Genomic DNA, 17,881 nt, shown 5'->3' on the forward strand with positions numbered 1-17,881 from the left:
CCTGAACTCCCCTCAGGGCATAGCCTCAGGTGGGCAGCTGCAGTGGCCTATGGCCTGATCCTTGTAGTACTGGGGTGATAGAAAACATTTCTTATTCCCTGGAAAGGCAGGCAACATCTCCTGTCCACAGTAGTATTATGCTCACTTATAAAGCATAAAGAATGGTGCAGGGTTTCCCCTCGGAATTTCAATAAAATAGTCGACAACAATGAAAGAGAATGACTGTATTTCAAAATGGCTAGTAGGCAAACGGTTGCAGTTATCATAAAAAGGAGAGACAAAATAAAAGCCGGCATTAGCTCCAGAAAGCCTTGTGGGCTGTGGAACCATCAGAAGCTGACGGGCAGTGTCTGAGGCCAGCAGTTTATGGCGACTCTGCCACAACCTCCCTGCTGCTCTCTGCTGCTACTGTTGGATACCAGCCCTTGTCCCAGGAATCCACAGACCTGACCCGACAGGACTCTTGCAACCCTTGCAGCAGCAATCCACAATTATCCCGGAGACATTTCCGTGTGGTGGTAAAGCATTGGAGAAGGGAAGCATTTTTATAATTTTATGATTAAATCTTAGTGTTTTAGGGTCTCCGTCCTTGAGCTGTGACCTTCACAAGTGCTTCTCAACTTGCTTCCTCCCCTTAGGTAAGAAAGAAAGGCTCGAGTGTTTGGAGGTGGGCAACAGTCCCTCCAGGTTTGATGTGTCTTCAGAAGTCTTTTCCTTTGGAGAGTAGGCTTTTGTTATAAAGATCATTCAGGGCATATTTCAACATGGTTTTATTTCCCTCCCCTTGCCTGAAATATGAGGGTTTTTCCCTTGTATCTTCACTGTGAGGATCTGTTAGAGTTCCTGGAGGTAAAACTCATAAAAATGTAGTGGCTCCTCCCAGACTGGGCCCCAGGCTGTGGCGTATCCAGTCTGCCTCTGATGACTGCTTTGTTCCTTCAGTTTGAATTTCTTCTTGCCTTTTAGCACACCTTGTAACTTTTTTTCCTTTAAGCCAGAAATGTTATATGGAGTCATAGTACCTGATATAAACATACCTTTAGTGTGAGGATTTATGTGAGTCCAACTAGGAGCTGAGCTGTGCCAAATGTTTGCTGGAGCCGAAGCTGCCAGGGGCTTCCATCTCCTCTGTTGATTTTGTTCTTCCCAAGAATTCCTTGCAAGAATTGCAAGGTCTGCTTCTTGCATCTCTTTCAGCTGCAATCTACGGCTGTTATATTGGAGCCCTGTTGGTGTGGTGTTAAGGTGTTGGGTTGGAGAAGCAGTCTATAATCTTGTGATTCAATCTGTCTTCCAGAGGACCTGTGTCTCTGGGCTGTGACTTTCATTTCACATGTGTCTCTCCTGTGCTATGGCTTCCCACCCCACTGTCCCTTAGAGAAAAGAATGCTGGAAAAGGGCTGCGGTATGGGGTAATTCCTTCCCCCAGCTGGAGTGAAGTTCTAATAAAGTCTTTTCCTCTGGAGAGAGGGCCTTTTTAATAGAGAATGTTCTGGGTATATTTTGCAATGTTTATTTTTACGGTGTCCTTGCCACAGCAACAAGAAGGTCATTCTGGATCTTCACTGTGAGGACTTGATAACAAATTCTACATCCAGCAACTTATCAAAATGACCATATTAGTGTGTCTACTTGTTTGTAGTTCCAGTGGCTTCTGCTCCATGTAATCAAATCTCGCCTATGACTCTCTGAATTTGCCTGTCTCTTCCAGATTTAAGGGTGGTGATTTGCCTTTGCAACTTCAGTTTTTTTATGGTTCAAAAAAAGTAATTGACTTTTGGTTTGTTTAACACTTCATTCTTGTAAGGACAGGAGTGAAGATTTCCAAGGTCTTTAACCTGTCAGCGTTGAAAAAGGAAGTCTTTTTTGATATATTGTTTCATTCTTTTCTTTTTGTGCTTCATTCTGGATTTTTTTTTGACATACAGTTCAGTTCAACCATTGCCTCCTCTAATTTGTCTAATATGTCATTTAAATCCATCTTGTATCTTAATGTTAGCTTTTGTTTTCCCAGTTATAATATTTATATTGATTCCTTATTTGTTTGTTTTCTGAAATCCTTCATCTTGTCACTTAAAAATCATAACCATATCAATCAGGAGAGGGCTCAGAGGAGTTCCCAAACCCCAAAAGGCAGTCAGTTAAAGTGCTACTATAGAGTTAATGCCTTACATTGAGGAAGAATAAATGTGTGTCTCCAGGCACCCTGAGCTGGGTTTCCTACTTCCTTGTGAGAATTTTCTGTTGAGAATTCATTGTTCCTTCTCAAGCTCTTGTTTCTGAGGTTACACTAGGAGATACTTGAACCTGACTATCCCATGCAGCTTCCCATGTTCCAAGTACCAGGTGTCTTTACCCAAAGCCAAATAACTGTATTCAGGGAAGTTCAGTATAAGCAAATTCCAAGTCCAAGTTCAGTGGAAATTTTGCCTTTAGATGTTTAATTCTTCTGAGCTTGCAGAAGAACTTGGTTTATGCTCCTGTCTTTGAGAAATAAAACAGGTAGTTCTCTGTGAGATGCAGAACAGTGGACAGATATTTCTTCTGCCCCTTTCCATCTGATCTGCGAATAATTTTAACTATCTACCAGGGTCCATTTCTCTAACTCACCTATCACCTGTTGAAAATCATGGTCTACCCCTCTTCTGACAACATTCTGTTCCCTTGTGAACAACGATGGATCCACTTGAAATTTATTTGGGTTTAATGTTTCCTTGGCTAGGTTTCCTGGAACTTGATTTGCATCACACCATCATTCCAGCAAAATCATCAGAGAAATGCAATTTGGACATGATTCCAGACCTGAAAGCCATGAACCCCCTTAAAGTGAAAACAGCCTCTCTCTTTGAACAGAAGTCCATGAAAGGATGGTGGCCGTGCTATGCAGATAAAGATGGCGCCCGTGTGATGGCTGTATGAGTATTTCCTGCTTGGGGGTCATTTATCCCTTTTATCATTTAGGTTTTGCCCTCTATGAGTAGATTTGCTCCAGAGAAGATAAGGAAGGTTAAACTGGTGGTACTTTTAAGTTATGGAAACGGTTTGTACCTGGGATTTTAAGAGAAGGTGGCAGATGCCATGAGCATATGTTGGGGGTTGAGTGGAAGGTGGGGGGATTGGAATTGTCAAACTGGGAGCCTATGTGGTTGCACTGTATTTCTGTAGGACCCTCCTTCACCAAGAATGCTAATTCATATGAGCTTCTAGTACAATTCAGTATAGAACAAGGAACTTCAAATTTGAGCTGTTCTCATAAAAAAAAAATTTTTTTTTAAGAGGAGGGCAGCAGGGAGTGCTGACTTCCATGGACCTTGAAGGCTAGACATTACAAGCACCAGTGGAGAACTCAAGATCTATTTTGATGTAGAAGCCAAAGTGTGAGTTACCATGCCCTGTCACAAAAGACTACCTCATTCATTATATATTATTAATAATAGTTAACATTTTACACCACTGATTAGGAACCAGGCAATTTACAAAATGCCTTACATTCATCATCTTGTTTTTTCAAAAGACTTTGAGGGATCATTTGCATAAAATAAACTGCACCCACTTAAAGTGCACGATTTGGTAAGTTCTCAGATGTATATGCTCATGAAACCACCACCATAATCAAGATCCAGAACATTCCTGTGACCCCAGAAGTTTCCTTGTGCCCACTGCAGTCCCTCGTTCCCCCTACCCTGGCCCAGGAAACCATTTAGCAGCTTCCTGCCACTAGAGATTAGTTTGCACCTAATCTCATTTAGTTCTGCTGACAACCCCACGAAGTAGACATTATCTCCATTTTATAGATTCTAGGAACAGGTTTGGAGAAGCCCCACCTTGCCATCAGACACCCACCCTTGTCTGACTCTTCGACAGGAGGCATCTGTGCTCCACCACCTAAATGACTGTCAGAGTTGGGAGTTCTCAAATCGTTGGTGACCTCGTGGGCTCCAGGGTTCTAGAAAGTGTTAGAACCTAGGTTTAGCCTGGTTCTAGAAGTGGGCAAGTTTCTAGACCTCTTACAGCGTCAGTGTCTTCATGTGCACATGAGTATCCTACCTGATTTATATATAGGGTTGCCCCAAGCATTACACAAGATAAGGTGGCTTAAGCAGTGCCCAGTGCAGGGAGGCAGCATTCATTCATTCACTCATTCACTCATTCCTCTAGCTTGTGTACATCAAGTGCCCACTAAGTACCCACGCTGTTCCACACAGTGGGGATACCATGGTGGGCATGAAGCATGGAGGTGCTCTTGGAGCCCCCACTTAATGCTCAGTGTTAGCTGTTGTTATGAGCAGTATTCAGGTTAATCTGGGTCCAAGCAAAGTTACAAAGGGAGGTGCATGAGCAGGCAAGGAGACAGATGTGAGAAAGTTGGAATAATGGGGATCCAGAGACTGAAAAGCAGGGAGGAGGGAAAGCAATTTGTCCTCTCAGTTTCCCACATGGCGTTGGTTCAGAAACACATGGAAGAGGAAATGTGATGAAATCTCCTGGGGAAAATTGAAGGCAATCTAAGGATTGTTTTACAAGAATAAAAATCATTGCTTGGGGAATACTCCTTGGGTCGAAGTGAAAATATTTGTGAAACGTGATGTCATGTGTTTAATCTGTTCTACTTTACTGCAGGGAAAAGTGGAGATGACGTTGGAAGTCCTCAACGAGAAGGAGGCCGACGAGAGGCCAGCTGGGAAGGGACGAGATGAACCCAACATGAACCCCAAGCTAGACCCACCAAAGTGAGAGGCCCGCTTTGTTCTGACTTCCAAACACCTGCAGTCTGAAAGCCCCCCTTCCAGCTGGCTTAATGGAATGGATTAGCCTTGTCTTGATTCTGTACTGAGTAGTGGGGATGGGGGATGGAGAGGTTAGTGATCTGGCTTCACTGGAACCATTCTCCTTCCCGTGAAACCGGAGTCCAGTGTGTCTTCAGTATCTCAGGAGGCCATAAAAGGTTAAAGAATCTTTCTCAGCCACCTGAGGGGAATGATATCTTTTCTTGACACTATAAATGTTATTCCTTATTCTTTAAACTGGGTCACGCTCTGAGGTGTAAAGGCTCTGTCCCTCCCAAGCTCGGTAGGTAAAACCGTTTCTTTGCAATGCAGCCGCCCGGAAACCTCCTTCCTCTGGTTCACCAACCCATGTAAGACCATGCGGTTCATCGTGTGGCGCCGATTCAAGTGGGTGATCATCGGCCTGCTCATCCTGCTCATCCTGCTGCTCTTCCTGGCTGTGCTCCTCTACTCCTTGCCGGTGAGAGTCCTTGGCCTTGTCTTGGCTCCTTTTGTGGGAATCATGGTCCTACACCCCACTTGGCACTTGCCTCTGTTGCTGTCCAGTAAAAGGACCTATGTAGCGGTTGTGGTGTTGGGAAAATTTAATGTGTCCTGTGATGAGGATCACATTCTCGGGGTTTCATGCATTATGGGCAGAACTTCATGGTCTGGAGAAAAAACTTTGGTTTCAGGAATTCTAGGGGAAATCCCTGAGGCCTTTATCAGCGTGTGTCTGAACGACCGCCAGCATTGCCGGCGGAGCTTCCTGCCTTCAGATTTTCTTGTTCCAAACCATCCTGTGTCCTAACTCCTTAACCTGGCACTCACAGATCCCCAAATCTGGGCTTGTTCTAGGCCTCCACAGGCCTTGAACTCCACCCAAACTCAAAAGTTGGCCTCCCCAAGCAAGTACTGCCCTCACTTGCCAGGACCCCCTTGCCAGTGCTGTTCCCTTGCCTGTGTTTTGTCTAGCCAAACCTCCCTCATTCTTTAAGGCCCACATTTCATAACCTCCCCCTCAAGTCTCCCTTAATCTCCCCAGTCATAAAGGCAAGTCCAAATGGGAGGCTTGTCAGTGTGCCTAGAAGTAGTACTTTCATTCCTCCGTTCAGGGGATTTGTTGAGCATCTCTGGCAGGTCAGGAATTGGGATGTAGAGATGAACCAACGCATAATTTCTGTCCACAAGCAGTTCATATCCTGGGACAAGCAAATTACTATGTACAAACAATTAAATTCCTATGAGGCAAGCTGTTCTAGGATACGAACAAACGACTGCAGGACTGCACCGCTGAGGACGGTTTCACCGAGGAGGGGGCGTTTACGCTCAGTTTGCTGAGTGGAGAAGGGATAGTCCAGGCGTTCAGAGACTCTCACGTCAGGTCATATTAGTAGTATCGATTATGTGGTGTTTAGTAGCTTAGTCATACAACCACACTCGCAGGGATTTGATGTCTTCGTTTCCCCCACCAATACTTACAGCTTGTTAATCATGAGTACATGCACGCTATTTCCTCGTTGTAGGTAGTCCAGTATGTCTTGACCATTTGAAAAAACTCCTCATAGTTATTTCTTTTTCCTGATTTAGAGTCTATTGATTTAAACCAGTGGTTCTCAACTAGGGGCAGTTTTGCCCCCCTGGGAGGACATCTGGCATTGTCTGGAGACATTCTGGTTCTCACGACTGGGGATGCTACAATCTAGTGCGTAGAGGCCAGGGATGCTACTAAATATCTTGCAATGCACAGGGGAGCCCCCAGCAAGACTCATCTGGTCCTAAACAGTGCCAATGAGAATCCCCAAATTTTATATATATTTTATAATTATAATTATATATATATATATATTTATAATTATATATACACATATATAATTTTTTAACCTATTTCTGTTTCTTTTTCAGAACTATTTGTCAATGAAGATCGTGAGGCCAAATGCATGATGGAAGCAAGGCTTCTTCTCTATAGAGTTATCCAGCAATGAGGGAATCCTGTCTTTGTTCACAGACCAAAACCAAGAGTGATTTTGTTTGGGTTGGAGACTACATTCCAGGGGCATGCTACATTCCTTCACCGAGGCCCATCAGTTCCCAGAGGGTCTAGGACGAAGTTAGGCCAACAAGCAACATTTTTATCTTGTTATCTTTTGAAGTATTAGAAGTTTTAACTATGTTTTTTCACAATATTTTTCAAGGTGGCTGGTTCCATTTAAAAATCCTCTTTTTTTTTTTTTAATGCGTCCTAGTTCTGTAATTCAGTGCTTTAGAAATTGCTGAAACTGAACTTGAACATTTCTGCATCTTGACTTCATATACTTATCTATAATCAACCAAAGGACTGTGCATTATAAACTAGAATAGTGAGAGGAATTTTTTATTTATACCTGTAACCACTGTTATATTTTATATGGAGAAATGTCAGGAGACTCTATTCAACTTCTGTGATGAACCCAAATAAACACATTTCACCTTTGACACATACCTGTTTGTTGTAGATGTGGGCCAAGTTGGGAAGGAGGCAATTTCTCGTCCTCTGGGTCTCGGGGGGGTGGAATGGTGGGGCAAATCACTTGGCCATAAACCCTTTATAAATGCACTGCAAAATCTCAATCACTGGGCCAAAATGAAGGTAATAAGCACTTATTTAAAGTGTTTATTCTACGCATACATTGTTTTAAGTGCTTTATACATATTAACTCATTGCGTCCTCAAGATAACCCTGTAAATGTGGATAACATTATTAGCCCAATTTTGCAGTTGAAGAAACTGAGGCATAAAGAGGTTCAGTAACTTGCCCAAGGCCACACAACTAGTAAGTGGTAGAGCCGGGATTTGAACCCAGACAGTCTGGGTTCTCTCCTTAACTTTTCTGAGGGGAGTCTGGAAATATCACCTTAATCTTTTAATTCATTTGGGTTTTTACTGAGGGATCATTGGCATACAACATTATATTAACATTATATTAATTTCAGGTGTAGAACATAATGATTCAATATTTGTATATGTTGCACAATGATCACCACAATAAGTCTAGTTAACATCCAACACTATACACAGTTAAGAATATTTTTCTTGTCATGAGAGCTTTTAAGATCTACTCTCAGCAACTTTCAAATATGCAATACAGTATTATTAACTATATACACCATCCTGACATTACATGTTCATGACTTATTTATTTTATAACTGGAAGTTTGTACCTTTTGACTTCCTTCAATTATTTTGCCTACTCCCACTCACTTCTGGCAGACCAGTCTGTTCTCTGTGCCTATGAACTGTTGGGAGTTTTTGTTTGTTTTTCAGATTCCACATATAAGTGAGATCATACAGTATTTGTCTTTCTCTGGCTTATTTCACTTAGCATAATGCCCTCAAGGTCCATCCATGTTGTCACAAGGGCAAGATTTCACTCTTTTTTTTTACAGCTGAATAATATTCCATTGTTTATATATACCACATTTTATTTGTTCATTCATCAATGAATATTTAGATTGTTTCCATATCTTGGCTATTGTGAATAATGCTGCAGTCAACATGGGCATGCAGATACCTTTCTGAGTTAATGTTTTTGTTTTCTTTGGATAAACACCCTGAAGTGGAATTGCTGGATCATATGGTAGTTCTATTTTTAGTTTTTTGAGGAACCTCCATACTGCTTTCCAAAGTATCTGCACCAATTTACATTCCCACCATCAGTGGTCCAGGGTTCCCTTTCCCTGGTGAGGATTTCTCCACATCCTCACCAACACTTATTATGTCTTTTTCATAGTAGCCATCCTAACAGGTGCGAGGTGATATCTCATTGTAGTTTTGACTTGCATTTCCCTGATGGCTAGTGATACTGAGATGTTGAGCATCTTTTCATGTACCTGTTGGCAATCTGTATGTCTTCTTTGGGAAGATATCTATTCAATCCTCTACCTGTTTTATAATTGGATTGTTCTTGTTTCTATTGTTGTAGGAGTTCCTTATATATTTGGGATATTAACCCCTTATCAGATCTATGATTTGCAAATATTTTCTCCCATTCAATAAGTTGCCCTTTCATTTTGTTGAGGGCTTCCTTTGCTGCACACTTCTTAACTTCTTTGAACCACAGTGCTACTCCACCAGTAGTGGGTAGGGGGGTGCTGTCTAGAGGAACATGGAGCTCAGATGGTCAAGTAATGAGTGACAGTAGCAACCCAGTGTGGCTCATGTGACACCAAGGACAGTCAGCGTGTCTTCTAGAACATGTAAGAACACTGTCCTGTTAATATATGAGTCCATGGTGAGGTCAGCAAACAGTTCTATTCTAAGATCAACACAGAATCGAGAGGAGCAAGAAATGGTGTGATCATGGCAACGCTTTGGGGCATTTAGAGAACATTACACTCCAGTGGTGACTGTCTTGGCCTTATCGCTGAGTTGTTTGATGTTTTAAACATTTTAATTCCTTCACTGTCTGCCCAAAATCCTAGCATTCAAAGTGCACTCAATACATTAAAAGGTTGAAAGACAGAGCTAGGTAAATCAGAATGCTGGCCGTTCCCCCAGGCACCTTGCACCCTCCTTCCTGAGTCCATGTGCATCGCCACCCACCCGGAACGCCTTCACAGCCCTGGCAGAGATCCTGCCCACCCTGGAAATTCTGGTTCAAATGCCATTTTCTCCTTGACACTTCTTGGGCCCCAAAGTGATCCTTCAATCCCAGAACTGAACATATTAGTGGAACCTTCCTAGTGCCCTGTGACCCCGTAATTCCACTCCTGAGTATTAACTCCAAGAAACAATCAGAAAGGCAGCTCAATGTTGACATACAAAAATGCATGTTACAATGTGCTTTATAATGGCACAAATCAGGAATGACCTAAATGCCCAAGTTTAGGGGAGTGATTGACTACATGGTGAAATCCCATATATTAGTGCAAAGATGAAAACATATCAATTTTTAAAATTTTGTTATCGACATAGGAAAAGGTTGGTGTATGAGAAATGATAAAAGCATAATACAAATCTATAAAAGGATTCAAATATGTGTGTATAAGTAAATGCACCAAAATATTAACAGCACAATGAGTTCATGCAAGTTTTACACCTGTAGTAGTTAATAATTTATAAATGTCAATCAACATTGGAGGTTCCTAACAATTTTTTTCCTGTTAAACTAAGAGCTCAAGTTTGACAAACACTGCTATGCTTTGTTACGCCTTGTAGCTGTATAAGTGTGGCTCATTTCCACAACTGACTGTAATCTCCTTGAGGGCAGAGATAACACCTCTAAGATCTGGCACCTCAGGGTGCCATGGAGCAGCAGGCCTAGATTTGCATCCTGGGTCATCCCTCCAACTCACCTGTGACCTGGGAGCAATAATGCCCACCTGCCTCACTGGACTGGGGTGAGAGCTAAATGGACTCATAGGTAAATTACCTTCTCAATATCTGATGCCCAGTGGATATTTGATACATGGAAGCTTAGGTGTTGCATCAAACTGGTTAAAGTCTGATGTTCTAGTTCCAAAAGTAGAACTAAGAACAGGTGAGTAAGTTCTTTTCCTTCTAAGATCCACTAGATGGGAGAAAAGCAAGCTGTGAGAATGTCTCCTACGTTCTCAAGGAGGAAGGCGGCATCCCAAGTTCAGGAGGCAGGAGAAGAGGTGGCCAGTCCAGGCAGTATTATAAAGGTTGACATGTGTCATGGTAGCAGGGACACTTGCATTGTTCCAGTGGTTTCAAATTACCCTGGTTCAGGGACCAGTGGACCCTCCCTGTTATGGGGTTAACCAAGGTGTCATCAAGGCTCTTATTATGAGCAGCCAGCTATTCATGGGCTGGACACTGAAGCACCCATAACCTTCTAACCCTTTTGAGTCACACTGTACCTACACCCAAACTACTACTTTCTAACAGCATCATGTCATCTTGTTATAATTAATAGGTCTACAGCTTTCATCTAATTTAGAGATACTAATGATGAAAGAGAGAGAGTTTTATTTAAAACTGCATTTTCTTAAGAGAAAAAAATAGGCTTCCAAAAAAAAAAAAAAAAGACAAAACACTGTTCCAGGCAAGGTTGTTATTTGGAATATATAACCATCAGTATGTACCCAGCACCGGCACCAGTGGATCAGGACAGAATGCTTCATCCCATCAGAATGGGGACTGGCCATAAAAAAAAATTAGAACAGCCATGCCAGTATGTGCAGGCTGAATATTAGCCTTCCTTCCAAGGACCCCCACCAACACACTCCTGTACTCTCCTGTAGTGCTCATTCAAGGAATAGTTGCTGAGTGGATACATGAACGGCTTTGAGGAAAGTCTTTTCCTCCTTTGCCTTCAGCATCCCTACCTGGTGTAGTTCCTGAGTAAGTGGTGGCGAAGCTCTATTAGGAATGAAATAATTTCCAGAGAGAATATTGAGCTGGGCTTTCTGGGCACACCCCTCCCTCTCCTCCCATCCCCCCAGAAAACACTTCATCTTGTCAAAAGATAATGGTCCCTCATTTGAGGTTGTTAGCCGCCTGGTGACCTATAAATGATAGCTAAAAGCTGGAACTAATCACAGTCCAGTCAGATTGTCGCTTCACCATGAATTAAATAACACTTAGTCCTAACTGATTCTAGCAAGTGCCACCATTAACGTTGGAGCCTTCATTAGGAAAATAAATCTCCATCAATGTCTTGAGGGTGACAAGCAACTGAAAATCCTAACGGGCTAACACTTGATTTTGTTTTTTGTTCTTCCTTTCTCTTTCTCAGGCTAGGGGGGAAAATGTCACCATTAGATCTGCATGTTGCTTTAAAGAGCAATTTAAAAGGAAGGCAGAGCTCTGAAACCCATTTTGGAAAGGAAGCCGAGGGGAGTGGAGTCGTCTGGTTTTCCAGGTGCTGACTGAGGGGCAGTTCCCTGCCCCTTGGAGTTCACCCCGGCTCAGAGGATTGTTTGTCCAAAGAGACTGGAGCTGACTTGCCTCACCACTGTTGCGCAGATGTTAATACGAACAGCTAGAAGGCAAGGGTGCTTTCCAGAAATGGCTGTTCAGTTCAGAGAAAGTACAACTTGACCACCATATGGGGAACCAACACTGACAATGATTTTCAAGGTTTAAGAACCCTCTACAGTTTAAATATTTCATGCTAAATAGATTTGTGAGGTCAATACATTCAATACTCTGGACCATATGCATGTAGCCTCCCAAGGCAGATGGGAATTCCATTCCCAAGAATGCCTTTCAAAGTCAGCATGATGTGGAATTAGTTCATAATGGAGTCGATGTTGTAAATAGATTAAGCACCCGCCATCTTGGCAGCTGAGTTTGGTGTTTGTTCAGCGTTGAATGGCAACTCCCTAATCTCTCTTAGGTTAAACATAATGGGGTCCCAAAGAAGATGAAAGGAAGACAGCTTTGCCCTTGGATATACATCCCTGGAATGAAATGCCAGGGTTCATGAAGTTCAAGAAAAACACAAGAGAAACGTGTAACTCGGACTAACTGCAAAGCCTAACAAGTAAGGGAACATAATGAAAAACACAGCCCCGCCATATGCATGTTCAAGCTCGGAACCTCAGGGCTGCGACTTTGTTGGAGATGCAGACTCTAGATTTTTACTATTTAAATATACTTAAGAAAGAAAAATCATCTTTTTTTTTTTTTTGGAGCAACTCCCTCACAGTAAATTGAATGCTTCTCAAGGCAACCTGATTTTGCCAAAATTTATCTCAACTTTTTAAAAAGGCCCATTCAGTCCTTTGACTAATATTAATGGGCTACTTCCATGTGTTTTCACAAAATCCTAGAGCCAAACCCATAATCCTCCCCCCGTCATATTTCAGCAAAGTCCTGCCCCGGCAATTACAGGAGGAGGACCAGGACTATCCAGCTGGATTCCAACGCAGCAGGGCAGCCTCTCAGATGACGTTTCACCTGGGTCAACAGGATAAACACAATGAATAGACGGAATCCTGTCTCAGGGGCGGCAAGGGTGGGGGTCCAGGGGATTCCAGCCATCTGGAAGCCTGTGCGCTCACCCAGCTCAGTCACAATGCAATTTTGGGCATCTCCTCTCCAGCCTTCCTTCCCGCATTTGTGAAAGCAAGCGCTGACTTAAATGACCTTGTCTCTCCTCGCCTTGTTTTACGGTTCTGCTTATCTGTGGCTCAGTTTCCTCATCTATAAAATTGGGACAATCACATCCACAGAGTGACTGGAAAGATAAAATGACTTGGAAAATGTAGAAGTGTTTAGAACAGCGCTTGGGATGAAGTAAGCGCTCAGTATATTCTAACTACCATCATCTTCCTCGTCAGACAAGAACAGCCAAACAGATATGGGCCAGAAGGTGACGGACATCTGCTTCTGAAATGTCACCTCAGAAAGGATGTGAATCACTGCTATCCAAAATGAGACTGATTCCCACCCCCAAGTTCTAACTGCACATTCCCACTTAGGGAAAGCAGATAAAAAGGCTAAGGCAGTTCCTCAAAAAATTAAACACACAACTGCCATATGATCCAGCAATTCCACTTCTGGGTATGTACCCAAAACAACTGAAAGCAGGGACTCAAACAGATGTTGGTACACCCAAGATTGTAGCAGCATTATTCACAGTAACCAAAAGATGGAAGCAACACAAGTGTCCATCAACAGATGAATGGATAAACAAAATGTATTTTATACATACAATGGAGTATTAAACAGCCTTTAAAACAGTCAGGAAGTAAATTCTGACACCTGCTATGACATGGATGAACCTTGAAGACACAATGTTAAGTGAAATAAGCCAGACACAAAAGAACAAACACTATATTGTTCCATGTACACAAGGCACCTAGAGTAGCCAAAATCATAGAGACAGAGGTAAAGAATGGTGGTCGCAGGGGCTGGGGGTGGGTGAGGGGAAATATTTAAATGGGTGCAGAGTTTCCGTTCTGCAAGATGAAGAGAATTCTCTGGGAGTGGTGATGGTACTGCAATGGTGTGAATGTACTTAATGCCACTGAGCTGTACACCTAAAAATTGTTTTATGTTATGTATATTTTACCAAAAAAAATAATACTAAGAGAATGAAAGGTCCCATCAGACAGACCCCTCCAGAAAGTCAATTTTCTCCTGTTCCTGAGGGACCCCAGCCCCAGGCCCCAGGAGGCAGGTGACACTCACTGACTGACCGAGGTGGTGAATCCTGTCACGTGACCAAAACACAGGTCTCAAAGGACAGCTTTGAAGAGCTAAATCCAGCGCCGACAGACAAGGTTTGTTTGGCCCAAACTACCTTTTTATAACTAACTGCCAGTGTTTAAAAATTAGAAAAATTCATATGAAAAAATATTTTGAGCTTTTCTTGACAAATTGTAAGGTCTCTTAACACATCATAGTGCAATAACTGGCTGGAGTCCCATACCTGCTGGTTCACCGCAGACCCCCTTACCCAGCCCCACCTCGCTTCTTGAACATTTCCTGCGCAGCTCCTCAAGATGCTGAGTGTGAGACGCAGACATGTTCTGCTGTCAAAGTAACCAGAGGAGGGTCCCTAACCAAGGCCTGGAATCGACTGGAAGTCCCCAGGCTGGGTAGCTCTCTCAGCCTGTCTTCACCATCGCAGCCAAGCCCCTACCCTGCTCCACCCTGGACCTCAGGTCAACACCTCCCTCCCTCCTGGGCCCTCCTCACCCTCCCCAGCTGCCCCAAATTCAGCCACAACGCCAAATCAGCTGCTCTCAGGTAGGCTTCTTTCAAGAAAAAAAGATCTAAATGGCCAATATGCAAAGAAACTCACCTTATTAATAAAGAGGAAAAGATACAGTAAAGCCACAATGAACTATCCTTTCCTGCCCTCCAGACTGGCAAAAAATTTAAGTCTTACATCAAGCACTCACGGGAGACGTGTTACACAGATGGTGGGAGTGCCAGTTGGGAAAACCACTGCAGAAAACAACGTGGCATCTGCCAATGGTGACCGTCCTGCTCTGTGACCTGGCACTCCACTCCTCAGTCTGTACCCTCGAGAAACGTCCACGCACGCACACATGTGCACCTTGAAGACAGATTCAAAATGTCTGACATAGCACAACACTAGAGGAACCCTCGTGGCCATTAACAGTAATTGGATAGTACCTTGGGGTGCTGTCTTATAACAAAATGCCATGAAACAATGCAAGAGAATGAATCTCAGCTGCATAGGACAATGACGCACATAAACCCTAGAAGCAGTGCTGAGTGGAAGAACAAGCTGGGGGAGGTTACCTGCTGTATGACTTCTTTCATATACAATTTAAAACCAGCACAGGGAAATATATACAAGATCTTGTGGTAGCTCACAGCGAAAAAAAATGTGACAATGAACATGTATATGTTTGTGTAGAACTGAAGAATTGTGCTCTACACTGGAAATTAACACAACATTACAAACTGACTATAACTCAATAAAAAATGTAAAAAAAATTTTTTAAAAACCATCTTAAACTTAATATATTGTTTACGGGTGGAGACATTGGAAATCTACAAATAACAGCAAAGGGAACACAGACTCAGGAGGGTGAAGATCTTAGGGATGAGGCCAGGGTGATGGAATCATGGAGGGTCCAAAGACAATGGTGATTTTTTTCCCTTAAACTGGATGGTGGATACAGGGATGTCCACTTATTGTGTCATTATTCTTTATATCATGTACATCCTATAGAGATATTCTATTGTATCCAATATGTAATTGTAAAAAATTGTTTCCTCTTCCAAAATGATTGGGTCATTGAACAGTATGCTGAGGTTAAACACAAAGAACTTCTTTTTTTGTTGAAGTATGGTCAGTTTACAATGTTGTGTTAATTTCTGGTGTACAGCATAGTGATTCAGTTATGCAGACAAATATTCCTTTTCATATTCTTTTTCATTATAGGCTACTCCAGAGTATTGAATATAGTTCCCTGTGCTATATAGTGGGACCTTATTGTTTATAAGAACTTCTTTTTAATGTAATCAAACTCAGTGCAAAGGTGATCTATGAACCAAGTTGTATAAAAGTTGTTTATCATGGTCATTCAAACCTCAGGTCCAGTGAAGGTGGGAATAATGTCAGGGTCTAATCAGGAAATTGAGTCCTCATCAGGGACTTTAGTAGAGGAAACGAATTACAAAGAGTACCTCCCCAAGGCAGAGGCGGGCAGAGGCAGGCTGCCCCGTGGTAACAGGGGCCTCCAAGAAGTGCAGGGACTGCCAGCAACATTGCCCAAAGCGGAGCAAGAGAGAGAGGGTGCCCCATCTTTTCCTGCCTCCGGTCTCTGGTCTCCTATCCCAAGGGACAGAGTTTCATAGGCTGACCCCCTTGCAGTACAAAAGAGCATAGTGGTGGGTGGGGAATGGATCTGAGCACAAATGGGCAAGGAGAGCCATGGACAAGCTGCAGCACTCAGCTCCTGGGTACAGGCCCCCTTTATTTAACCTTTACAACAACTCAGTTGGGTAGGTTATAGGTTTTTCCTCTTCTACATATAAGGAAGATTCAGAGAGGTTAAGTAACTGGCTGAAGATCACACAGCAATCTAATGGTGGAGCCAGGATTCAGACCTGGACAATCCAGCTCCAGAACTTCTCTATTTGCTGCCCCTACTCCTTGAGATCCTACTAATGGCTAAGGTCAGATGAAACAGTAACAAAATCAAACCAGGGGACCAAAAACTTAAGGATTAAATTCAATCATTTAATGACAGTCTCTTTCTCCCCAAAGGGCTATATTTTTACTGTCACATTCATTCCATCAACTGTATCAATCCTACCCTACATTTGTTCCAATGAACGAGAGGAGGGCTTCCAGACTAAAATCAACTGGCCTGCCCAGTCACACCAGCTCCACATGTGTCCTTGATGAGTTTCCACTCCCGGCTCCCACTGGCTTATGCAGTGAGTGTGGTGAAGATTTTGGATTTGGGCTCTTGTCAGCCCTGGAGGGGTCCCAGGAGGCATACAGAAGACTCTGGGAAATAGCTCTCTACTTATACCTAAAGGATAGAAGGCCTGAACATACCTCCTAGTAATTTTCTTTTTCTCAAGACTGCTTTTAAGATTCATTGCAGGAACTTTGGAAAATGCAAAAACAGCATTAAAAAAATTCATAATCTCACTATTATGAGATAACTACTGTTACTATTTCACAATACTTCCTTCTAATCTTTTTTTAAAGATATAAAATTGGGACCCCATCCTCAGAACCTTCCTGGCCTTGCCCTCACAGCACTCCAGTTTTAATAGCCTGCTCCTCTTAAATTTGTATTTCATAAACCTTTTTCCACATCATGGAGAAAACACTGATTTTAATGGTCATTTAAAATTCCATCATATGTATCTACTAAAATTGAACTAGTCCCCTATCACTGGACATATGTTGTTTCTAATTCATTGCTATTTTAAGAAATGCTACTTTAAATGTCCTTGGACAAAGATCTCTCTCTGCCTGCATTTCAGGGCCTCTAGATCTACTAAGCCACTAAAGGTATAGAGGCAGGACAGGGTTAGTTGTGTTCACCCAACCTGTTCTATGACACAGAGCAGCCATTGTTGAATGAATGGATGCATTTCTTATTTGTTAAGTTAAATCTCTAGGAGGGAAATTCTTGAGTCAAAAGGCAGGAGCATATTTGAGGCCCTGGAGACAAATGGCCAATTGCTTTGCTGAAATGTACCAGCTCACACCCCCAACACCTCCAACCCCAGCAGGGTCTGAGAGGGTTCAAGCCAGAACTGACAGACATTCCATAGCCACTCTCCATCCCTATGGGGGGCCTCTCCCAAGCCCTGATTGCTGGACGGCCCCAGAGAGCAGTGCAGGGAGAAGGTATTGCTGTCAGGGCTTAATCATAAGGCTGCCATAAGTCTTCTCTGAGGACCTCCTATGAGGACAGGAGTCTCCCTTCTGTGTCTGAAGAGGCAGAAAAAGCCTCCAACACCCTTCAGAGCAAGCACGTACTTGGATTTTTTTCACTTAGAAAATGTAAATTCTGCTAAAGAACTCTCAATGTGCTTAAAATAACCTGAACAAGAGTCCCCAACCAGTAAACTGAGATTTAAGTCCATCTTTAAATCTCACCAAGTTTTAAACTTCTTCATGTGCTTTTTAGAAAGAAGAAGAAGGGGCTTTGTGTTAA

The 17,881-nt window shown here is 42.7% G+C and overlaps 1 protein-coding gene and 1 long non-coding RNA gene across 6 annotated transcripts in view; one reads left to right on the forward strand and one right to left on the reverse strand.

Annotated features, from left to right (window-relative positions):
- The window catches only part of MYOF (myoferlin), a 148,169-nt gene extending 140,928 nt beyond the window's left edge, over window positions 1-7,241 (forward strand). For 4 of the 5 annotated variants that reach the window (XM_074373942.1, XM_074373943.1, XM_074373944.1 and 1 more), the window contains 4 exons: window positions 2,723-2,913; window positions 4,621-4,730; window positions 5,100-5,247; window positions 6,672-7,241. In XM_074373942.1, coding sequence (XP_074230043.1) covers window positions 2,723-2,913; window positions 4,621-4,730; window positions 5,100-5,247; window positions 6,672-6,710 — 488 coding nt within the window. In that variant the 3' untranslated portion in view covers window positions 6,711-7,241. Of the gene's footprint in view, window positions 1-2,722; window positions 2,914-3,276; window positions 3,378-4,620; window positions 4,731-5,099; window positions 5,248-6,671 lie in introns of those variants that run through there. The other variant, XR_012510200.1, reaches the window with a different exon arrangement.
- LOC141579128 (uncharacterized) overlaps window positions 1-17,881 on the reverse strand; it is a 144,562-nt gene that overhangs the window by 1,709 nt on the left and 124,972 nt on the right. The gene's annotated exons all lie outside the window — the stretch shown is intronic.

Source organism: Camelus bactrianus, chromosome 11 (genome assembly GCF_048773025.1).
Source record: "Camelus bactrianus isolate YW-2024 breed Bactrian camel chromosome 11, ASM4877302v1, whole genome shotgun sequence".
Lineage (NCBI taxonomy): Eukaryota > Metazoa > Chordata > Mammalia > Artiodactyla > Camelidae > Camelus > Camelus bactrianus.